Genomic DNA, 25,540 nt, shown 5'->3' on the forward strand with positions numbered 1-25,540 from the left:
AACATGGTGGAGCCGCCATGTTTGAAACACCGCCAACACCAAGGTGCCGCGAGCCAGCAGCCTGGCGGTCTTGGCATTTGTAATGCTCCAGGGTGGCGCTGCATGCAGGGGCACCCTTGGGAATATGAGTCCCCTTCCGCCAGCCTTTTCATGGCGGTTAACACCACCAGTGAAAGGCTGGCAGAATGGGTGACTCGGGGCCACCTGGGGGCCCCTATACTGTCCATGTACTTGGCATGGGCAGTGCAGGGGCCCCATTCACAGTCCCGTCGTGCATTCCACTGGCTGAATTACAGGCAGTGGAATGCACGACGGGTGCTGCTCTACCCGCCGCAGCACCACATTGCCGCTAGCTCCATTAGGAGCCAGCATCAATGTAAAGGCCCTGTTCACCGCCGGGCCGGTTGGCTAAAACACTGTTTCTGCCCGCCGGCCCTGCGGTGAACGCATATTAGGGTTGGCGGGGTCATGACCGCACTGGCGGTCTTCCAGCGGGATGACTTCGGCCAGCGGCTGCCTGAGTAAGGTCTCGGCAGACAGGTTGCTCCATCACAAGAAGACAAATATCTCGTACACTGAAATCGAAATCCCATAGAACATAATGGGATTTACATTTCAGCAAACGGGATATCTGTCACCATTGTGAAAGATGAACCCATCTGCCAAGACCTAAATCAGGCCCTAAGTAATCTATATACCATTCTAACAGCAATGGTGTAGTTGAGTGCTTTAATAGGGTAATTACGATGCATTGCAACTGTCTTGTCAAAACAATAAGTTTGAAAGCGATTCTTTAAGCTTTGTGGTGGGCAGTATGCACCAGACCACCTCCTTGCACACAAGTGCTGCTGATAAAACGTTTGAAAGCGAGAGTGACTAGTTGCTTGCTAAATGTAGGATGGTTGCAACAGAAACAGAGCACCTGCCCAACGTGCAATGTAAAGTTCAGCACAAATACAGAAGAGAGGAAACGAGACTGGTTGGTGGAAGTTAGTGATGCTGTGATGGTGAAGGAACTATTTGGATATGCAAAGAAGGAAAAAGATTTTCTACATCAAAAATGCTGGTGAAAGTGTAGGACGATATTGTGGTACTGAATGATGGGAAGGGGAGGAATAAATATAAAGTGTATTTTTCCTCATATATTGAAAGATGAAGTTTGTAGGGAAGGCTGCAAGTTCAATGTTCAAGCTGCAAAAAAATATGCCACAGAAAAACAGGGTGATCTTGGGAGATACAAGAATAAACAATCATACCGGAAAGATTATGTCATGCTATGAATTGTATAGAATATGAGAATGTTTCTTTAATGTACATGGTAATAATAATTCCACGGATCACTTCAGGAGGGGGATGTGTCTGACCTCACTTGTGCATAGCTATGTATTGTAGGTTTGCTGTTGAAAGGTGGGGGGTTCCAATTAATTTTATTAATTTTGACTCCTAGTACAGCAGCTACTGACCATCTAGAATTGCTTGTCGACATGAGTACTTTGACTGAGATATAAAGTACTTCTCCTGTAGACACTTTGGCACAGATTTACGAGTCCCTAGCACCTCCTTGCACCACACTAGCATACATTTTTTTTTATGCTAATGGGGCCCAACAAGGCCAAATTCGCCGTGACAGATTTACAAAGTGGCACATTGTATGCAAGGGGGGCGTCTATAATGGCACAGTGGATTCTAAGAGATTTCACTGCGTCATTTTTTGCAGCTACTTTTAACGCCTGCACAGAGCAGGCCTTAAAAGGGGGCACACCATTGTTTTCAATGGGCCCCTATGTGAGGTGCAGAATTAGCACCAACATTTTCGCGCCAATCCTACACAGTACATCAATAGTGTAAAAAATGTTTACACTATTGCCCCTGGCCTGCGTCATGCTGCGCCGTATATTAAAGACGGCGCACACATGGTGGCGTAAGTGGGGCGCTAAGGAGCGTAAGAAATGTGGTGCTGCAGTTGCCGCAGCACCACTTTTCTTAAATCTGCCCCTCTGTGCCTGCGGTAGGCAGAGACCGATGTTCTGCAGTATGCTTTTGATCTACAAAATGTGATCATTGTATTACAGCTTTTTAATCTAGCCAAGATCATTGTGTAACTGTCTACTGTCCATCCAAATATTAATTCTTCTTTCTTTGCATCATTTTTAAACACTCTCAAAATAATCAGGACTTTATCAATGCTACAAGAAAAACAAAACATAAAAACCCAGTAATACACGTCGTACATGTTGCATATTCTAAAAATATGCTTTTGCTGAAATCAATATTTCACTGTCCTTGTTATCTGATGAACAGCCTAATATAGTTCATCGTACTTTTAATGTATTTAAAATATTTTCTGAACAGGTTGTGGGTGAAGAGTCCAGCAAATAATGGTCATCTACTTTCTCTATAATGAAAGTTCATTGATTCTGTATGATTGAGAGTAGTTGTGTAATTTCCTAATTCCATTGAATGTTAAATTGTTTGCCAGTTTTGTAATACAAATTGTAAATTGATTCAATGATCTGAAACAATAAAAATCCTAAAATATTTGATTCAGAATCGTCTTTCTTGTGCTCCATGTCTTATCCTCTCCTTTCAGCCAACTTCTTCGTTGAACAGGTCACTTTCCAGCTAATCTACTTTCTCCCCATCTTTGTATCCCTCTTTTTCTGCTTTTCCCCTAGTCACTCTCCTTCTCAACTTCTCTTTTCCCACTGATTTCACAGAAAGACCATTATCAAAGGCCCTCAGGTACTCACGTTGCGGGTACATCCTTCGCTATAGGCTCCCTGGATGCCAAGGATCTGATTTGAAGACAGCTCATTCCACGGTACGACATAGTTGCATCCACTCACACTGACATCACCACTGTTGTTGTAAGCTGAGTGGAAAAAAAGAAGCTTCTGTTAGCAGGTGTTACCCTATGGTCTCTAATTGCTGTGGTATTCAAATAATCTGCAATTACATGAATGTGCTGGATTGAAGTTGGGATTGAAGGCTTTCAGGCTATTTTCAGTAACCTCCATTAATACACAGATTACAATGTAAGCACTGGGTGCATGCTCTCTCAGTGAACACACTTTGCTGTCTCCTTGGGAAAAGGTGCACATTTGAAGATTCTGAAAGTCCTGGGGCGGTTTGGTTAGAACGATGTACCATCCTAGAACCTGGTCAACTTTACAGTGATGTCAACAGCAACATGGGAAACTACGTGAAGGTCATCTGGAAGTGTAGCTTTGCAGGGGAGGGGGCAGATTACATTCCACATTTATTGATCAGAGCAGGGTCGGCTTTAGCACTGGTGGTGCCTGGTGCAACAATCTTTTTTGGCACCCCCCAAAACCTCTGCCTTGGACTCCCTCACTACCACCCGGCAAAAGTGCTGGTAAAGGCTAGCCTTACTAATCCACTCAGTTATCCACGTAAAATACAGATCTGTTCTTTGCAGCAGGCATATTAACCTTCTGCGCTACTTTAAGGCCAGTCAACACTGTCACTAGTCAAAACCCTGGTCTCTCTCTAGCAGGAACTTTAATCACAAGAATTATCTTGACATATTTACTGCTGCCTGAAAACTGGGTGCATAAGGAATTCTACAGCAGGAACTTTTAAATCATAGGTTATTGCTCAACACAGCTCCCCCAATGAAGTCAGTGCCCCCTCCAGGTCAGCGCCCTGTGCGGCCGCACCAGTTACACCTCCCTAAAGCTGGCCCTGGATCCCAATAAGGATGACTTCAATTACTGTACTACGGAGACAACGTAAAAACACACCTGACATCAGGTAAATAAAACCAGGCAAATGCAACAATCTTTTGTCCTTCTATCTTTTAACTCTAATGTGCAACGTGATATCCTTGGGTGCTGTACAGCTCTGGCTTTATTGTGCGTTTTGTATTTTTTCTCATGTATCAATTACCTTCATCCTCATTGCTTTTTCAGGAATACAGATCTCTCCTGGTTTCTCTAACCTTTCTATGAGCACAAATCCCCCTGTTTTTTGCCGTAGACTCTATATATATGCGTTCCCTTTAACAGTTACTTATTGGATGATTAATATAAAATAACAGCAAATGAAATTGACATTTGGAGTGAAAGAACTGGGAAAACCTTCAGTAGAAAGCAGGGTGTTACAAAAAACTACTATGTTGAAAAATTTACAGAATAACTGATTGTCTCCACACACAGCATATGTCACAAAGACTTTAGTGCTAATACATACAGCTCCAACCATCATCCACAGTCTTCCCTGCTGAACGTCACAGCTTTTCACATAATGTGTCCCGGTGGAATAACAGGAACACAATTCTTGACCCTGCCCTGTCTTGTCGGTGATGCATTTATGTATGATGAAGAGGTTCTTGTTTAGAATGGGTTGGTTTTTTAATGCTGCTCATTGTTTTCTATAACACACTTATTTGAGCTATTGCAGTGACTCCTTACCTGTTCTTCACTGATTTTTTTCAATTTGACATTCATTGCAGTGAGTTTAAGTCACAGTGTTTCAAAAACTGCTGGAGGCCTTACTGTTTGGATTTTCTCAAGGTCACTCTGTGCAGTCCCATAAAGTAATTCCCTAATTCCAATGCTGCCTGGGTAGCATTTAACAGCGTACTAAACAACATTGAAGAAAATGCATAACTAAAAGGCCCAGAAAGATTATTTCTGACCACCTTTTCACTAAAAGTCTATCAAATCGAGAAATCCAACCAACTAATGCAAGCTCATAAATGCCTGGCATATACCTTTGAAAAACTGACAGGTAGAATCACTTTAATCCCTCAGTGAAGGCACCCCATGTTTTCCAATAAAATACTTAAACTGCTTAACTGAAACACTTGTGACACTATTTAAGAAGCCAAAGTTGTCATGCGGAAAATAATTCTCCCTGCCGGCTCACTGAATACCTCTGCAGAGTCAGAAGAAAGTAAGTAAAAATTGAAAGAAAGTGAAACTCCAACAATTCTGCAAACAATCCAGCAATTATCTAATTGCCAGGGTTTCCTGCAAATGCCACCCAGTCCGTGCCAAATCCTCCTAATTTTAAAAACTAACAGTTCTAGCCAAAAAAAGATACAAGTCACCTTAAACAAAATAAGCCATAGTTATTCCACCATTTTGCCATCTGTACATCAAGTGAAAAATGTTCCATATTGACGTTTCATGCTCTTAAGATAGACTATCTCAATAAGTTAATTAAATCTGTATTTAACAAGCACCTTTAAGTACATTATCCCTAATTCTATGAAACGTAAGTCAATTTATCTGCAGTACCATTTCCTTATCATGTGATCCTGAGCATTTTTAATGCTGGGTGGATTTCTTAAATCATGCAGCATCACAAAACGCCCAACCTCATATCAAGTACAAGTCAGTCATGAACCAAGTTTACTTTTCTTTGCCAAGATCCTGTTTAAGCTTGTTGCTTCTAAACTGTATTTTGAGATTTCTGAAAAAAAGAGTCTCACCGCCTTCCTCTCTAGATTTCAAATATATTACAATACTGAAGGGGATACATCACTTGTAAATGGTGATACCCTTCTCACTGGGGCCACCAGAAGAATTTCACCCCTTTAACCCTTTAACCCTTGTTTCTATTGCCTTTCTCAGTGGGTTCTCACACAATCCCCACTGACAGCCTGGCCAGAATCTAAGCTACTGAAGTGGGATTTGGTGCAAATATATATAATTCCTTCTCCTCTTTCCTGGAGAATCAATGTCAATGATAGGAGATGAAGTTCTGAATTATCATTAAGTTAGGTGTGCAAGATGTCTTTTTGTATTTTAATCCTGGAGTATTGTGCATCATTTAGGATGTTCTTACATGTGCAGCTAAGCTCATACATGTATATTTATTCAAATCCGCTAAAATCCACTGTATAGTATAGTTTTAAAGAGAAGTGTACTAGCAAAAAAATTGAAAGCCTGCTTCCTCTGAAAACACTGATATTTATTACACCAATGTATGTTGTATTGCTCACCCTCCAACTCATAGCTTAATCCTTGCAGCCCCAGCGCTGCGCTACTTGTGATTTCTTCAGGAATCTGTGCAGTTGGCAGTGTTTGTGCAGGATGTGAGAACTTGTGCAAGCATTAGTGTGCCTGCCATAAGAATAGAGCTGGAGACCTATTAGGGAACAACGCATCATGCCTGCTGTTGTTTTCTTTGTCTTAATCATCACACAGTCTGACTTACAAGTCATAAAGGACTGTGTACCCTTAAGGCACACAATCATACTATCCAAAGGAATTGGTAATTGGTAATTGTGACAACTCATGCAGGGTACATACTCCCTAATGAATACAACTACTTCGCACCTAAAGATCCAGAGGGACAATTCACAAAGCCGTGTGTGCATGTAAATGTGACTTATGGCTGCATTGGTAACAGAAAGTTATTTAAAAATGATGAGCTTCCAGTCCTAAATCATTTAACGCGCAAGTTATTTTTTTGCATGAGTGCATAATATTGTGCATGAGTAAAGCAATCTCAAGGGGAAATGACAGGCCATGGTTCCCTTTGAAAGTTTGAAAACATCCACTAACTTGGGAACTTTCTCATGCTCCTCTTAAGTCCTTGCTATCCTAGAAATATTCAGAGATGAACTTTCATCAAGGGCAAGGTCAAATCAGTTTCTAAGATGGGAAACAAGTAGAACACCATTTGTGGGGGTGAAGGAATAGGAGTCTCTCCACAGCAAAAAAATGATTCTTATACAGGCAAGACCTATGCTACTGCCCAAGGCTCTGGCATTTCATCATGGCTAGTTGTACAGTGTATACAGTTACACATTTGGGAAATACCTTATCTGAATCTAAAAAGCTGTTCCTAAAAATATTCCAGCATTGTGCTTGGAGAGCTGCGACTGGCACAGGCTTTCATGCAAAAAGTGAAAATGTATTGAGAATTCCTCCAAAGTAATTAATCTGCATTTACACAAGGTAGTAAACCTACTGGTGCATATTTGTGACTTTCTCTGTGAATCAAGCCCCTGACACCTGTGATTCATCATGCTTCATAGGTCTTTATACTGGGTAACAGTCATGTTGGACCTGGCCCTCTCTTTGGGGTAATCCGCAGACATTTTACCTCCACTCGTCCTATTTTAGCTGAATTCCTTTTTGCTGGTCTTAGGACTCTAACCAGTGCTAAAGTGCTTGTGCTCTCTCCCTAAAACATGATAGAATTGGCTTATACTCTATTGCCATATTTACATCACCAATGTGTGTCCATAGTAAAGTGGTACTACAGGTACCCGGGGCATGTGAATTAAATGCTACTAGTGGGCCCGCAGCACTGATTGTGCCACCCACCTAAGTAGCCCTGTAAACCTGTCTCAGGCCTGTCATTGCAGAACCTATGTGGGCAGTTTTAAACTGTTTGGTAGACCTGGCAAAATAAACCTTTTGCCAAGAACAAATCTTCCTTATTAATACATATACGTCACCCCTAGGTTATGCCTTGGACAGCCCGGAGGGCAGGGTGCAGTGCAATTAAAAACTTGGACATGTACATTTAAGTTTTACATGTTCTTGTAGTGAAAAACTATTTAAATTCGTTTTTCACTATTGCAAGGCCTATCATTCCCATAGGATAGCATTGGATTTGCCTTATTACAGTTTATAAGTGTAACTCCCAAATGGGAACAGGTGATCCCTTCACGTTTGGTGTCTTTTGGAATTGGGGTGAAAAATTGTTCCTTATGGTGAAGTCAGATTTGTCATCGCAATTTTGAAAATGCCACTTTTAGGAAGTTTGCATTTCCCTGCCTTAGCCATTTAGTGCCTGTATCCTATACCTGAGTCACATGAGTAGGTGTAGCCAACAGTTGAGCTCTGTGTATTCCTCTTACACAGCTGCACAGTATAGGGAGCTTAGGTGTGCCGGGGTGGAAGGATGGAAGGGAGGAGGCAGCACAGCCCCACTTACACTGAAAAAGGCTTCACAAAGGGATGCATACCCCCTAGTGTTAGTCTGGATCCAGGACAGGTGAGGAAGGAGAAGTTTGTCCCCCACTTCAAGGTCACAACTGGGAATAAATATTGGACCTCAGACACCATCTTTTCAGTACACTTCTGAACTTGTGGATACTCTGCCTGGAAGAAGGACTGCTGTACTGCTGAAAGAACTGCCACTCTGCTGGACTGCTGCTCTGAAGGAGCTACCACCCTGCTGTGCTGACCTGATGACTGTTGCCCTTTTTGCCAGGGGATAAAGATCTTCATCTTGAACCCAGGACCCCAGAGCGACTCCAACGGCTAGTATGCTGGCCTCCTGATCTGAGCCACAGGGACTTAAAAGGCTCCTCTAAAAAATTCTGGAGACAGCTGCAGCACGTTCCTGTCCCCCAAGTGGTGTCCCTTAGGTCCTGGACCCTTGGTGTAGCTCAGTGAACTTGAAACAAGCTTTTGATCCCTTCACAACCGCGAACAGGCCAGTTCACACGAGACTGCGCAGCTCGAACCGAAAATCAGAGCAGAGCTCCACCAGCTCGAATCTTTGCACTGCATTATCAACCACTCAAGTGGAAATGCCAAAGCAAAGCTCCAACCCACCCATCCGCAATGCCCAGCCTGATCTTTGCAGCATGCCAAGAGCCTCCCATGACACTCTTCTTGATCCTTGTGGCCCTCTCCAACGCAAACGTGACTCTTGGCACAACACTTGAGAACGTAAATCTTCAGCTGGACTAATCAAGGACTGTACCCAACCAATGCTCCATCACAGTCGGCCTTAACTTTCGACTTTGACTCAGTCCAGAATGACCAAATATCCCCAGCTAATGCTTTAGGCTTTTAGGTGCTGTTTTCAATTGAAATCTTTAAAAACTCATGCCCCTGGTTCTATTAATTGGATTTTTGTCGTTTTGGTCTTGCTTTATGTATTTAATTTTGCTCTATTGTTCTAAACTGGTGTAGGGTCGTTTTCTGTGTTACTGTTTGAAGTGTTGCACAAATACTTTATGGGGAATGCTAAGAACAGGCTACGTTGGCCCGTTCTACTTGTCAACACGTCACCAACTTGGTGATCTGATTGTCAGTGTGGGATGTGGTAGTGGTGGCCGGCTGTTCGATGAAAGGTGGGGGTGTTCCCCTTATGGACTAGGTGGTCTCACACACATTATAGTGTCCTGCTTCATCATTTGATCACCTAGTCCCACCCAGGTAAGATGATACCACCTGGGCGGACTCAACCTCGTTGTCAAAAGAACTCAGAGGGAGTGCTGAAATTATTCTTTCTGGATAGAGGGGATCCAGTTGAAAGGGAATATAAGCTAAAATTACCTCACAAATCACCTGTATAATTAATCCTTTAATAATTGTGTTTGTTGGTAAGATTATAAACAATTGAGACAATCTTGAATGTAATGGTTCATGGTATCATCCAATTTTTTATGGCCAACATGTTTCTGCCCTCTCCTATAGCCAAACTGATCTGGGGCATTCGTCACGGTCTAGGATCCCTCCTATTTATAGGGGTGGCTGGCTGAGCTCAAAAGTGAGCAAATACGTTGAAATGTACACTGGGCCTACCTGTTCGAGAAAACAGTTAGAAAGGCCTGAAGGGAAGACGATTAGTGAAATACATTAAATTAACAACATGGCGTGTACGCGCTGCGTGTGAAAAATCGCTGCAAGTCACTACACACAAGTGTGAAAAACCATGCTGTGGGTCACACAAACAGCCGTGCAACTCTATTGTGTTAGGGCCCTAAATAATATGCACAGGGCAGGGTCTCTTACCCTATGATGAAAAGACACATTGCCTCAGGTCTGGGAAGGGGGGGGGGGAGTTGCCCCTTGTAGTCACACTCTATGAAGGAATGAAGGTCCGAATCAGAAAGGAATGCCAGAAGAGTGTCATAGTAATAAGTAAATTATTCGACAATACATTACTCTTTAAGCTACCCAAAGCCTATCTAGAGCCTAGAACAAGAACAGCTAATTAATGTTGATATCTACATTGGTCAATTTGGAGAAAAAACAAGGTGTAGGGAATTGTCCAGGAATAGCTACAAGAATACAGGTACAGAAAAAGCAACCCATTAGGCTGCAGAGTCATGTAACAAAAAAACATACAAAACATGACAAACAATGTGGTCCCAGAGCGTGTTCTTGATGTAGTTCCCTGGGGGTACATGAAGAGGTCTCAAAGTGCATCTTAGATGTGGCCCCCTGGGGGGAGATGCCAGACTTACTACTCCAAAGGCAGCATCTCATTCTGCAACCTAAAGAATTCCCTGTCACAGCCGCTTGCTCGAGTGGGCCGGGTCATGGGAAGGCTAAATATAGCTAATCCGCTCCGACGTTCGGAGGACGATTGGGTCAGTACAGCTCACAGCGCGACTTGCGCATCAGCAGGGAGCGTCAGTGAAGGGCCCAGGCTTATGGGGTATGTAGTCCCATACGCCCGGGCACCTCGTCTCTCCACTGGGAGGTGCGTTGCAGAAATGACTTGTGGGAAAGGTAATCCCACAAGTCTGCTGCAAAATGCAGCAAGGAGAATGAACAGTGGGTCAATGGGGAGGGGAGAGGGGAACGGGGGAATTAGGGGAGGGGGAGAGAAGGGGAGAACACTTGATAGACTAACAGAGAGAAAAAAAGCAGAGGGGGTGGAAAAAAGGGAGGAGGGTAGGAAAGGGGAGGGATGAGGGAGAAAACAGAGAGGGAAAAGGGGTGTGCGTGGGGACGGGGGGAGGTGGCAGGGACAAAAGGAGGGGGAGGGGAAAAGAAGGGAGGCAGACAGAGGGATGGGGAAAGAGAGAGACCAAGACAATAATAGAAAAGAAAGATAATGTTGGAGAAAGAGGAGGGGAGAAGTCTCCTTAGAACTGAGGGAGAGGGAAAGAAAGTAAGGGAGGAAGAGGGGGGAGGAACACTGGAAGAAGAAAGGCCGAGGAAAAAAGTGGAAGAAATAGGAGGGAAAAGTGAGAGAGGCAAAGGAGAGGAAAGGGAAAAAACTGATATGAGAAAAAAGCAGGAGGAAGGAGAACAAGAAGGAATGAGGGGAGTTTGGTAGGATCAAAAAAGGAGAAAGATGGGGAGTGAAGGGGAGAGGGGGGATGAGAAAAACGGGGGTGGTGGAAAGAGCAGGGCCTACCCATATTAGCACAAATACTGTACACATTGCCTCTAAGTTAAGCCTGACTGCTCTGTGCCAAGCTACCACAGGGTTGAGTACTGGTTGATATGGGGTATGCTTGTGCCTTACCCTGACAAGGACTGTGGTTGCTGCTTCACCAGGACTCACACCCCTGTTAACCCCTTCTGTGCCCAGGACGTAATGGTTATGTCCTGAGGCACAGTGCTGCTGTGCCCAGGACGTAACCATTACGTCCTGTGCACACAGCCAACAGGGAGCGCTACCGCTCCCTCTGTGGGGTTCCCCCCCTAACTCCCAAGGCAGGGATAGAAGGGGAAGCCCTTCCCCTTCCTCCCCCGACCCTCACCACCCACCCTGTGACGTCAGCGCCCGATCGCACGCTGTTTGTCACAGGGCCACCTCCCATCACGCTGGAAGCTCAGCTTCCAGCACGATAGGAAGAGAAATGCTTTGCATTTCTCTTCCGATCACGTGGGGGAGGCCTAGAGAGGCTTCAAAGGGAAGGAAAGTTATTTCCTTCCCTTTGAAGTTTCTCTCTGCGTTTCAAAAGCCAGATTGCAAAGCAATCTGGCTTTTGAAACGCCCACTAGACACCAGGGATTTAATTTTAAAAAGGAAACTTGCATGAGGGAGCGGCCCCTTGGGCAAGGGTCGCTCCCGGGGGGGCATTTATTTTGAATGCCTTTTCTGCCCCACCTGGGGGCAGAAACCCCTAGGCACCAGGGATAAAAAAACAAATGTGTTTATTTTTTTGTTTTAGAGGTGGGGAGCGACCCCTTAAGCCTATTTGTATGAGGCCAATCTGCCCCCAAGGGGGACAGAAACCACTAGACACCAGGGAGGTTTTTTTTTGTTCGTGAATTTCACGTAAGGGGAGCGACCCCTTAGGCAAGGGTCGTTCCCCTGCTGGGGCAAATTTATTTTAGGCCAATTCTGCCCCCCGGGGCAGATCAGCCTATTTTAATTAGGCCGATCTGCCCCCAAGGGGGGCAGAAACCACTAGGCACCGGGGATTTTTGTTGTTGTTGCTGTTTAACAGATGGGGTGCGACCCCTTAGGCAAGGGTTGCTCCCCTGGAGGGGCAAATTGTATATAGGCCATTTCTGCCCGCTTTGGGGGCAGATCGGCTGATTTTAGGTCAATCAGCCCCCAAGGGGGGCAGAAACCACTAGGCACCAGGGATCTTTTTTTTTTTCGCTATTGCGCAAGGGGAGCAACCCCGTAGGCAAAGGTCGCTCCCCGGGGTGGCTGGGGGGGGGGAATTTATTTTAGACCATTTCTGCCCCCCCCTGGGTGCAGATAGGCCTATTGTTATTAGGCGATCTGGCCCCGGGGAGGCAGAAACCTCTAGGCACCAGGGCAAATTTTTTTTTTGTGTTTTTTTTTTTTGTTTGTTTGTTTTTTTAGAGATGAGGAGTGACCCCTTAGGCAAGGGTCGCTCCCCTGGAGGGGCAAATTGTATTTGGACCATTTCTGCCAATCTTGGTGGCAAATCAGCCGATTTTAGGTCAATCTGCCCCCAAGGGGGGCAGAAACCACTAGTCACTGGGGATCTTTTTTTTTGCGCCGTCACATAAGGGGAGCGACCCCTTAGGCAAGGGTCACTCCCCGGGGGGGTTGAGGGGGCAAACTTATTTTAGGCCATTTCTGCCCCCCATGGGGCCGGATGAGCTAGAGGCCAAAATCCACAGGTAGGCACTTTGCAAAAAACACCTGTGTTAGCTGTGAAAAATGTGATGTGTCCACGTTGTGTTTTGGGCCATTTCCTTTCGTGGGCGCTAGGCCCACCCACACAAGTGGGGTACCATTTTTATCTGGAGACTTGGGGGAACGCTGTGTGGAAGGATATTTGTGGCTTCTCTCAGATTCCAGAAATTTCTGTCACCGAAATGAGAGGATTTTTTTGGCCAAATTTTGAGGTTTGCAAAGGATACTGGGTAACAGAACCTGGTCAGAGCTCCACAAGTCACCCCATCTTGGATTCCCCTAGGTGTCTAGTTTTCAAAAATTTGCTGGATTGCTAGGTTTCCCCAGGCTCTGGTTTCCCTGAGCTAGAGGCAAAAATCCACAGGTAGGCTCTGTTTTCTGTGATAAAATGTGATATGTCTATGTTGTGTTTTGGGCCATTTCCTTTCGTGGGCGCTAGGCCTACCCACAAAAGTGAGGTACCATTTTTATCGGGAGACTTGGGGGAATGCTGCGTGGAAGGAAATTTGTGGCTCCTCTCAGATTCCAGAACTTTCTGTCACCAAAATGTGAGGAAAATGTGTTTTTTTAGCCAAATTTTGAAGTTTGCAAAGGATTCTGGGTAACAGAACCTGGTCAGAGCCCCACAAGTCACCCCATCTTGGATTCCCCTAGGTCTCTAGTTTTCAAAAATGCACAGGTTTGGTAGGTTTCCCTAGTTGCCGGCTGAGCTAGAGGCCAAAATCTACAGGTAGGCACTTTGCAAAAAACACCTCTGTTTTCTGTCAGAAAATGGGATGTGTCCACGTTGTGTTTTGGGCCATTTCCTGTCGCAGGCGCTAGGCCTACCCACACAAGTGAGGTATCATTTTTATCGGGAGAACTGGGGGAACGCTGGGTGGAAGGAAATGTGTGGCTCTTCTTAGATTCCAGAACTATCTGTCACCGAAATGTGAGGAAAATGTGTTTTTTTAGCCAAGTTTTGAGGTTTGCAAAGGATTCTGGGTAACAGAACCTGGTCAGAGCCCCACAAGTCACCCCATCTTGGATTCCCCTAGGTCTCTAGTTTTCAAAAATGCACAGGTTTGGTAGGTTTCCCTAGGTGCCCGCTGAGCTAGAGGCCAAAATTTACAGGTAGGCACTTTACAAAAAACACCTCTGTTTTCTGTCAAAAAATGTGATGTGTCCACGTTGTGTTTTGGGGCATTTCCTGTTGCGGGCGCTAGGCCTACCCACACAAGTGAGGTATCATTTTTATCGGGAGACTTAGGGGAACATAGAATAGCAAAACAAGTGTTAATACCCCTTGTCTTTCTCTAAATTTTTTCCTTCCAAATATAAGAGAGTGTGTAAAAAGACTTCTATTTGAGAAATGCCCTGTAATTCACAGGCACCCTGGAATTCAGAGATGTGCAAATAACCACTGGTCCTCAACACCTTATCTTGTGCCCATTTTGGAAATACAAAGGTTTTCTTGATAGCTATTTTTTACTCTTTATATTTCAGCAAATGAATTGCTGTATACCCGGTATAGAATGAAAACCCACTGCAGGGTGCAGGTCATTTATTGGCTCTGGGTACCTAGATTTCTTGATGAACCTACAAGCCCTATATATCCCCTCAACCAGAAGAGTCCAGCAGACGTAACGGTATATTGCTTTCAAAACTCTGATATTGCAGGAAAAAGTTACAGAGTAAAACGTAGAGAAAATTTGCAGTTTTTTTACCTCAATTTCAATTTTTTTCTTTTTAGTTGTTATTTTCTGTAGGAAACCCTTGTAGGATCTACACAAATTACCCCTTGCTAAATTCAAAATTGTATCTACTTTTTTCAGAAATGTTTCAGTTTCTGGGATCCAGCATTGGTTTCACGCCTATTTCTGTTACTGACTGGAAGGAGGCTGAAAGCACAAAAAAACGTAAAAATGGGGTATGTCCCAGTAAAATGCCAAAATTGTGTTGAAAAATTGGGTTTTCTGATTTAAGTCTGCCTGTTCCTGAAAGTTGGTGATTTTAGCACTGCAACCCCTTTGTTGATGCCGTTTTCAGGGAAAAAACCACAAGCCTTCTTCTGCAGCCCCTTTTTCCCATTTTTTTGAAAAAAACAAAATTTTCACTGTATTTTGGCTAATTTCTTGGCCTCCTTCTGGGGAACCCACAAAGTCTGGGTACCTCTAGAATTCCTAGGATGTTGGAAAAAAAGGACGCAAATTTGGCGTGGGTAGCTTATGTGAACAAAAAGTTATGAGGGCCTAAGCGCGAACTGCCCCAAATAGCCAAAAAAAGGCTCGGCACAGGAGGGGGAAAAGGCCTGACAGCGAAGGGGATAACTTACAACCCAATTTCTTACAAGTCAAATAAGTACAAATAGCTGCTTTAAAGTGCTATGGTGACAGTAAGCACTGTACTATTTTCCCATCATCATTATCGTCACTAGCAAAGCAGGGCCTTGGGTGTTATACATTGGTTTCAGAGATGCTTTAGAGGAGACGAAGCAATGGTGAATACAAAATATCCCCGAAGGACTCTTGAAGCTGCGTCCTACATAAAGATCTCCAGAGGGGGCTTACCTGTGACCAGGTACTCTACGTTGTAGTCACTTTCACTGTGATGGTATTCACAGGAAGTCCCAGCCGATGAACTGATAAACGTCAAGGACTGCAGTTCTGCACTGCCTTTCAATACCTGTCATAAAAAGAGAGTAAAAGCATGGGGATGTGACATTTCATAATATGAAATAAGATATTGGCTTTATAGATGTATGTGTTATCTAAATGCAGAAGTTACACCCACTCATTCATCTCTCTTTCACTGGGATAATGGAGACCGTGGGAGACCCTTGAGTGAAAGGCTATTGTATGCTGAAATACTAGTGGCAGATCATCTGTAATCTGCATTGTCAAGGCTATAAAATAGTGATGATTTTTCAAATACATGAGAATCATAGATTCGCTGAATTTCATTGTGAATAGGGACCGCTACACGCATCAAAGCTGCCATTTTCCCTGGTTTTTGAGGTCCAAGGGAGAAGAAATTATTTCAGAACTTACCAGTAAATATAGAAGAAAGAAAGCTGTCACTGCTGCAGCACTTGCCACCTGGCTGGTCTCTTCTACATGGTGTAAAGTTTTGCCGTTGCTTCTTTATGGCAAAATTACTTGGGGCCTGATTTAGAGTTTGCGGGTAGGGTTACTCCATAACAAACGTGATGTGTTTTCCATTTGTCTATCACGATTTCATAATATCCTATGGAAATAGTAATACGGCGGACGGGATATCCGTCACGTTTGTGACATAGTAACGTCATCTGCCAAACTCTACATCTAGCCCTTATTGTTCACTGCCCTACTAACGATCCTAACAGAATCAACAATTAAGTAATGCTGTAGAGTCTGAGAAGCACCGCTTCCTTCTGACGATATGGTATTGTGACTTCTGCATAGACTTTGGAGAGAGGGAGACCAAATTTAAAGGGCTATACCAATTTAGTCGAGGCATCGCCAATCAGTTGGTTGCACTTGCCGTAAGAGAAGCCACTATGGTGGCAAAACACTCAAGTGGAAAACCCAGTAATGGTTGTGGCTACTTGCTGGAAGTTTACCCCGAAATAGGCAACTGAAATATTGCAGCAAATTAGAGGCTAATTCTAGCCCGCCTACTATGCAGGGTGGGGGTTTCACAGTATGTTAACTGAAGTATAGAAGTAGGCGGGCCAGCCTCACTAGATTGGGCAGTTAATACGCAACCATGGCTGACACAATCAACCACAGCCCTTGGAAGAGCCGCTGTCAGAGCCAGATGATTCTGGATGCCCCATGAAGAGAAATCCACACATTTCCTATGGATTTCCAATAACAGCCCTACTCTAACTTAAACCCCAAACTCTAACAATAGTCTGACTACTTCCCACACATGAAGCTTCCTTTCCTCCTTTGTGATCCGTAAAGCATCCTTCTCACATGTATACCAAATATTTGGTGTTTCCTGTATGTCTATCCTGAATGGGGTTTTGGCACCTTGAAGGCCATTCCATGTCATGATGAGGTTTATCAAGTAGTTTCCTTGAGGGATAACTGAATCTGAGCAAACCAGCTTTTCTATGTGTTTTATATTAAGCAGGCTCCATGGTCAATGTCTGTGTCCTAATCATAAGGATCCTTCAATGTGTTCTGAGCTCCTCGATACTATTGGAAATAGAGGGATTGTTGGTTCCACATTTTTAAACTTTCTGCAAGTGTTCATTTATTGGGTTGTCATTTTTATAAAGTGAAACATGCTTTTTTTTAGCCATCAGTGCAATTTACATTTTCCATTTTTTCACACTGTCATTTCCATCTTTCCTACCATAGACATTTCAACCCTGATAATAGAATACCATAGAAGCAGTTACATACCAGTTTACACAAATATGTATAAGATATGCGGTCGATAAAACCATGCATCAGTAGTCAAAACGCTCTGCATCTAACAGTGAAGTCTGTGGTCAGGTATTGATTCTGCAACACAGACACCCTTCCAAAAAAAGACATGGGGGGAATCTCTCAAAGAAACCTCTGCTCCCACAATTGGTCATGCTGTCCACTAGGAGCCCATAAATGTTTCCAGGCATGTAGCACAATTGCAGTGGTAGAAAGAGGAGTGTGGGGTCTATAGTGTCATGGTATCAGTCATGGAATTGGAAGGGGAGTCCAAAGAGGCTGAATTGGATGGGTCTAACTGAGGGACAGCACAGCGGCAGGGGTCAAGGTAGAAAATGTTTGAGTTCATGGTAAGAGCATGGGCACATATAGGGATGGGGCTGTTTGGCAGGGAGCAGAGGTAGGGTAGTGAACAGCAATGGCCATCAAGGATATGGTGCTCAAAGAGTCTCTTATGTGTATTCTCTCAGTTGGCATGAGAAAGAGAGCAGATTAGGTGCTGAGCCCTCCACAAAACCACCTTCTACTGAACAGCCTTGTCACTGATTCAATATCATCAATGTGCCCTTCTTGGATGGACTGCTAATGGCGCTACTAAAATGACCCAAAGTCGGCTCCATGAAGTGAATTGTACTCTCTCAGCTTACTACTACTTCAATGGTTAATCAAGAACAGGGGTACTTTCTTGCAACCCATGAAGGTCAAATAAATGAATTGATGTGGGCTCACAGCAGACCTCTTACAAGTGGAATCATTAGGTTTAAACGTGAACTCTGCTTTACTCTAATAAATACACCAGCCTTCCAAACACAGAAAGTTCCTACATCTGAAGATGTGGGCTCTTCGAAGTAATAAAAAGAGATAGGTACCTCATCGAGTTGAATCTTATAGCCCGTCACCTGGGAACCGCTATCGGTAATCTGCATGGGTTCAATAAACCTCATTTTCAGCACTGTCAAATAAAACATGGAAAATCAGCATCAAATATTAATACAAAAGATGCCTAATAATTCAATGAATGGTAACACTCATAAGGCTAGAAGGAATTCTTTAACTTTGTATGTCTTCTCCTGGGAGTCTTTGTGGCACTAGTAAGACCTCCCTAGCTGAATGAAAGTGCAAAAGAAACAGAAGGATCCATAAGGAATTCCAGAACAAGCACTTTCACTCCTTAAGGAGAGGAAATACTGCACTTTGACAGTGTGTGTGAACAGTCATAACACTGAAGGGAAACTGTGTAAAGTATGAGGCTTCTAAAGAGTTCAGGTAAAACAGGGACTAGATTACCAAACTGAGTTTCAGCTATCATACCTTCTCACCCTCTTGCACTGGTTGTCTGCACTTTAAGTCAGCTTCTAAATTAGATTGTGATAGCTCTTGATTTAGTTATTTGGTGTATCTTGAAGAATGGCCCCAATGGACTATGAATTATGGTAATATTCATTTTGCAGCACAACTAACATATCACCCCACAGGTATTAGATAAAAACCTTCTAGGGGACTCTACTGAGGTTCCAATAATGGGCACATAAGGCCTTCTCCATAAAATAAATTAAAGAAAGCATTGTTATCATTTGGAGTTCCCTGAGCTCAGTGGCTTTCCTCAGGTTCCCATAGTCACGCTGAGTGTACGCCCTACAAACTTTGAAGATCAACCTCTGGAAAAAGTTTGGGAAGTTCAGCTTGTGAGATATTGAATACCCCATCTAGGTCTTTTAAACAATACCAATACAACTCTTAAGATAGAAATTAATTTATACATTGAGGGGCTCTCACATACAGCTCTTTAAAGCAACTCCTTTCTGGAATTAAAACAGTGCATTCCTACTTACTGTCAAAACCAAATAGAATATACCACAATAAAATGTAGATAAAAAACAATACATTTTAATTCTTTGAAAACTCACCACCATTTGAATTGCAGTAAAACCGCTGCAGGTGGTCTTTAATACATCTGCAAGCTTCTGCAGGGCAAGCGACCCCTACAAAGAGTAGAGCCGCCATGACGGTGATCCACTTCCTGGTATCCATGCTTTTTCTGAAGGTCAATGGATGTGATTATGCTGGGACTCTTCTTTCAAAGGAGGCAAGAAAAGAATGATCAACATGAAAGGTTTTGGTAAACGTTGAGGTTTTATACAGATGGCACTATGATACAGGTACATAACGGGCCTGACCTTGGAGCTGCTAGTGGTCCTAAAACGAAAATGTTAGAAATGTGCTGCTGCTCTGCTGTGCCGTGGTTGGCACACAAGGGGCATTTCATGTGCCAAGATTTACAGGAGCCCCTGAAGTCTTTAACAGTTTGTTGACAGCTGTTTTTGCCTCAATAGCCTGAAAGGCTGAAGCACAACTGCAAGGAGAGCAGGCAATTCTCAGAAGGAAGGGAGGCAGACATGTGAATTTAGTGCAACAACTGATGAGAAGAGAAACAGACACATGGAAGATATTTTAAATTGTTGGGTTTGAAATTCCCTTTCATCCATCGGTAAGATAAAGATTATATAATTTGTTATTATTTGTGCATAACAGAATATCGTTCTTACATGTAATTCATAGTCACATACATGATGGGTATTATGATGTAGATTTCTACTAAGTGGGGGATCTACAACATGAACAACGTCAGAAAGTTCGTAGGAAAACCTGGGTACCCATCTGAGTTTGCAGCTATTACAATGCTTGAGATATTTGATATTATTTTGCATGCCATAGTGATTCAGGGACAAATTTACAGGGATCTCAGGCCAATTCATCAACTATGTTGTGGCATGATTAGCGGGCTGCAGTGATATATCAATTGATTGAGTGAGTCAATGAGTGAGTGACTGAATGAATGTTTGAGTGAGTGTTTCAAAATATATATTGCATGCGCTGGTCAGAAAGTGTCTCCTGAGTGTTCAGTTAGGCAACTGTGAGCATTTATTTAATCCTTCTCACGAATGTCTCTGAAGGAGATCGTTTTTTGTCACAAATTCTGGTTTGAAACTGCCCATATTGCCCAATTATTTTTAACCATGTTATTATAATCAATTACATACAAGTGGGTTATACATGACACATTTTGCACACATATGTCTGTCAAGGGCCTTTAAGAGGTAGGTCCAAATTGTTCAATTTCAAATTTTAACTTGAACCAGAAAAATGACTAGGATTGTAAATGTATCTTTACTCAAAGCAGTACTTTTACTTGTTTTGGTTTAAATCTGATTAGCATTTTTGAGACATTAGAGTTTAAAGTGTGTTTCGATCTAGACATATAGAGCTTACATTTTAGTGATGCCTGCACCATTAATTTGCAAATCCATGGAGGACTTATGAATCGAGTTAAAAACATAAAGGCACACCATTTGAGTAGGGTTGGGCAGGCCTTGGCCAGAGGTGAAGTCCTAATGCTAGCCCCCTGCCCACGGGAGGCTGCGCACAGAAGAGATTGTTCTCACAAATAAGGTTGGGCCCAGGTGGATGTGGAATATGTTTAAAAAAAACATTCAATGAAAAACCAATTGTTAAATGAAGTTATGTTTGCTTTGCTGTTAATACCTCAACTTATTTAAAACTACACAGAAAATCATCTAAATAGTTAAAGTGCAGCTATGGTTATGAATTAATACTGAACAAACACTAAAATGTGTAAGTTGTGGTTAGCACCACACACCATAACTTGCATAACAGACATTTAAACTTGGACACCAAATGCAATGCACTGCTTATGACCTCACAATATTTATACCAATATCTAAAAGAAAAACTACATATAACAGCAACACATAGTCAAACCAGTTCATAGTAGTACATTCATAATCGTCTCTGTCAAAGTGGTAAAAGATATGTAGTATTATTCTGTAAGATTATTTACAACATTTGTAATTGCATCTGTTTGACCAAGGAGCATTGCATTTAGTATGCAAGTTGTGGTCTGCATGTCTATTGAACGAGTTATTCAATAAAGGGACTTGATAAACCACTTCAAGAGGTCTAGCAAAATCTTTTGTGTGGCGCGCTCCGTGTATTGGAACAATAATTAATCGAGGCCGACTGAAGTCAATAATGAATCAATCAAAGAGGAGAACTCTTACTGATCTGCATCCGACAAGTCTCTTCATCTTTCTTTATCATTTGCAGAGCTCTCTTGACTAATCTGTAATATTTGAGCTCTTTTCCACTTTCCACCACAATAAGGGCTCTGTCTTTACCACGAGCAAGGACATTTACCACACAAAACTCCATAGAACGCCCTGTAGTAACTTTTCTTACATGTTTGCATTAGCCGTATGGTTGGTGGTTTTCAGGTCCTAATGTCTATGTTACTGTTGCTGCCTTACATGGGAAAAGAACTAAACAGGAGTCTTGGGACACAACAAGAGCTGGTCTCCCACACTGCTTCTTTTCGTGAGCCCACACGCTTAGCTTCTGAAGTTCATTAGCTCACCACACAGTTACATAGCATATAACCCAGATATAATAAATAAAATGCTTAATTTGCGCCTGTGGCAGCAGGTGTTGGGCATTCGCATTTATTTTTGCGGACTGGGGCTTTATTTTCATCATCATACTTTGACTTTGACGCAGGTCAAGAGAGAGAAAGGCAGAAAAAGAAGATAGAAGGAGGAAAAAGAAGTTATGAAAACACTGACAAAGACATAAATGGTGGTTTACAAAGAACTGCAAGAGTAAGAAAGACACAGGAAGTGTAGGGTTGTAGAAGAAAAGTGCAGGAGATGTAATCAGACTAGGCATTTGATATCATTGCATTCAAGAAGAAAGGCACAGTTTCCCACTGGACTGGGTCAGGTCCACTGGCTTATTTGCCATCTAATAAGCCATCAGGTGGAAATTACTACTGCACATGATCATCCTGTTCTGGTTAAAATTCAAGTAGGCCCCTTATAAATAGTTGTTATTGAATCCAGTTTCCAGGGGTTTGAGCATTGGGGTATGTATCAGGAAGAAAAAAACAATACACATTGTACTGATTAGAAAATATGCATTTCAACCAATTAGGCAATGGACACAAAAACCCAGACCAATGAAGCTCTGTCATCACCTGCACTCTTAACTCATTACAAAGTATCTCGGGTGATGTACAAAATCCATGTGGTGGCAGCTTGATTCAGGAGAAAACAGTTGCAGCTGATCCACAAGAATTCTTACCAGGCCAGGCAGAATCTGAAATGAGTGTGGAAAGTTGTTTCACCCAATTACACAGTGTTGCTTTTGCTATAATGGGTCTAATGTACAAGCTGCAAGGAAAGCAGGCACTGCTTGAGCACAGACCGCATCTGCGCTTTGTGAGAGGTATGTGCTTGACTACTTCCTGAGCTGTACTTGTTTTGTGTGTGCGGGGAAACTTACTCTGCTGCTGTACAGTCTGCACTTGTCCTGCCAATAGCATTTGTGCTTTTACTGCTGCAGCTGTCTGTGTGAGTGAAGATTGCGCTAATGGTGCGTGCAGTAAACCTGTTCTATGTGAGGGGAAGCCTGCGCTGCTGCTGTCTATAAAATATTTGTCTGTGTGAAGGAAAAATGAACTGTTGTTGCGTGCAATAAATCTGTCCTCTGTGAGGGGAAGCTTGCACTGCTGGGGTAAGCCTGTACTGATGCTACCTGTGATATATGCCTTCCATGTGAGTGAAGATTGCGCTGCTGCTGCTTGCAATCAACCTGATCTATGTGAGGGGAAGCCTGCGCTGCTGCTGCCTGTGAAATATTTGTTCTGTGTGAGGGACAAGTGCACTGCTGTTGCTTGCAATAAATCTGTCCTCTGTGAGGGGAAGCTAGAACTGCTGCTGTTTGTGATACATCTGTTCTGTGTGAGGGAAGACTGCACTGCTGCTGTCTGTGATACATGCCGTCCACGTGAGGGAAGACTGCACTGCTGCTGCCTGTGATACATGCGGTCCACGTGAGGGAAGACTGCACTGCTGCTGCCTGTGATATATTTTTTCTGTGTGAGGCAAAACTGCACTGCTGGTGCCTGTGATACATGCGCGTTCCATGTTAGGGAAGCCTGCACTGCTGCTGCCTGTGATACATACGGTCCATGTGAGGGAAGACTGCACTGCTGCTGCCTGTGATACATGTGTTCCATGTGAGGGAAGACTGCACTGCAGCTGCCTGTGATACATGTGTTCCATGTGAGGGAAGACTGCACTGCAGCTGCCTGTGATACATGTGTTCCATGTGAGGGAAGCCTGCACTGTTGCTTTCTCTGATACCTGCGCTCCACGTGAGGGAAGACTGCACTGCTGCTGCCTGTAATATATCTGTTCAGTGTGAGTGAAGACTGCACTGCTGCTGCCTGTGATACATGTGTTCCATGTGAGGGAAGACTGCACTGCAGCTGCCTGTGATACATGTGTTACACGTGAGGGAAGACTGCACTGCTGCTGCCTCTGATACGTGCGCTCCACGTGAGGGAAGACTGCACTGCTGCTGCCTGTGATACATGTGTTCCATGTGAGGGAAGCCTGCACAGTTGCTGCCTCTGATACATGTGTTCCACATGAGGGAAGACTGCACTGCTGCTGCCTGCAATATATCCGTTCTGCATGAGCGAATACTGCACCGAAGCTGCCTGTGATACATGTGTTCCACGTGAGGGAAGACTGCACTGCTGCTGCCTGTGATACATGCGCTCCACGTAAGGGAAGACTGAAATGCTACTGCCTGCGATATATATCCATTGTGCGTGAGGGAAGACTGCACTGCTGCTGCCTGTGATACATGTGTTCCACGTGAGGGAAGACTGCACTGCTGCTGCCTGTGATACATGTGTTCCACGTGAGGGAAGACTGCACTGGTGCTGCCTGTGAATACATGCGCTCCATGTGAGGGAAGACTGCACTGCTGCTGTCTGTGATACATGCGCTCCACATGAGGGAAGAATGCACTGCTGCTGCCTGTGGTGTATGCGTTCTGTGCGAGTGAAGACTGCACTGCTGCTGCCTGTGATATATGTGTTCTCTGTGAGGGAAGACTGCACTGCTGCTACCTTTGATACAAGTGTTCCACGTGAGGGAAGACTGCACTGCTGCCGCCTGTGATACATGTGTTCCACGTGAGGGAAGACTGCACTGCTGCTGCCTGCGATATATTCGTTGTGCGTGAGGGAAGACTGCACTGCTGCTGCCTTCGATATATCCGTTCTGCGTGAGGGAAGACTGTACTGCTGTTGACAGTGATACATATGTCTCACCTGAGGGAAGACTGCACTGCTGCTGCCTGTGAAACATGTGGTCCACGTGAGGGAAGATGGCACTGCTGCTGCCTGTGATACATGCGCTCCACGTGAGGGAAGACTGCACTGCTCCTGCCTGTGGTGTATGCGTTCTGTGCAAGTGAAGTCTGCACTGCTGCTGCCTGTGATATCTGTTCAGTGTGAGTGAACACTGCACTGCTGCTGCCTGTGGTGTATACGTTAGATGCGAGTGAAGACTGCACTGCTTCTGCCTGTGATATATTTGTTCAGTGCGAGTGAAGACTGCCTTGCAGCTGCCTATGATACATGCGTTCCACGTGAGGGAAGACTGCTCTTCTGCTGCCTGTGATACATGCGCTCCACATGAAGGAACACTGCACTGCTGCCGCCTGTGATATATGTGCTCCACGTGAGGGAAGACTGCACTGCTGTTGCCTGTGATACGTGCGCTCCACGTAAGGGAAGACTGCACTGCTGCTGCCTGCGATATATCCGTTGTGCGTGAGGGAAGACTGCACTGCTGCTGCCTGTGATACATGTGTTCCACGTGAGGGAAGACTTCACTGCTGCTGCCTCTGATACATGTGTTCCACGTGAGGGAAGACTGCACTGCTCCTGCCTGTTGTGTATGTGTTCTGTGCGAGTGAAGACTGCACTGCTGCTGCCTGTGATATCTGTTCAGTGTGAGTGAACACTGCACTGCTGCTGTCTGTGGTGTATACGTTCGATGTGAGTGAAGACTGCCCTGCTTCTGCCTGTGATATATTTGTTCAGTGCGAATGAAGACTGCCCTGCAGCTGCCTGTGATACATGTGTTCCACGTGAGGGAAGACTGCACTGCTCCTGCCTGTTGTGTATGTGTTCTGTGCGAGTGAAGCCTGCGCTGCTGCTGCCTGTGATACCTGTTCAGTGTGAGTGAACACTGTACTGCTGCTGTCTGTGGTGTATACGTTCGATGCGAGTGAAGACTGCACTGCTTCTGCCTGTGATATATTTGTTCAGTGCGAGTGAAGACTGCCCTGCAGCTGCCTATGATACATGCGCTCCACGTGAGGGAAGACTGCACTGCTGCTGCCTGTGGTGTATGCATTCTATACGAGTGAAGACCGCACTGCTGCTGCCTGTGATACATGCGCTCCAC

General features: G+C 44.1%; 1 protein-coding gene across 2 annotated transcripts in view; it reads right to left on the reverse strand.

Moving 5' to 3' along the window:
- LOC138261023 (metalloproteinase inhibitor 1-like) overlaps positions 1–25,540 on the reverse strand; it is a 57,282-nt gene that overhangs the window by 16,276 nt on the left and 15,466 nt on the right. Inside the window, exons 2-5 of one of the 2 annotated variants that reach the window (XM_069209629.1) lie at positions 19,106–19,272; positions 18,068–18,150; positions 15,351–15,465; positions 2,751–2,872 (exon numbers count right to left, since the gene is read on the reverse strand). In XM_069209629.1, the coding sequence (XP_069065730.1) occupies positions 2,751–2,872; positions 15,351–15,465; positions 18,068–18,150; positions 19,106–19,229 (444 nt within the window). In that variant the 5' untranslated portion in view covers positions 19,230–19,272. The remainder of the gene's footprint in view (positions 1–2,750; positions 2,873–15,350; positions 15,466–18,067; positions 18,151–19,105; positions 19,273–25,540) is intronic. The other variant, XM_069209630.1, reaches the window with a different exon arrangement.

The sequence above is a fragment of the Pleurodeles waltl genome, chromosome 10 (assembly GCF_031143425.1).
Source record: "Pleurodeles waltl isolate 20211129_DDA chromosome 10, aPleWal1.hap1.20221129, whole genome shotgun sequence".
Taxonomy (NCBI): domain Eukaryota; kingdom Metazoa; phylum Chordata; class Amphibia; order Caudata; family Salamandridae; genus Pleurodeles; species Pleurodeles waltl.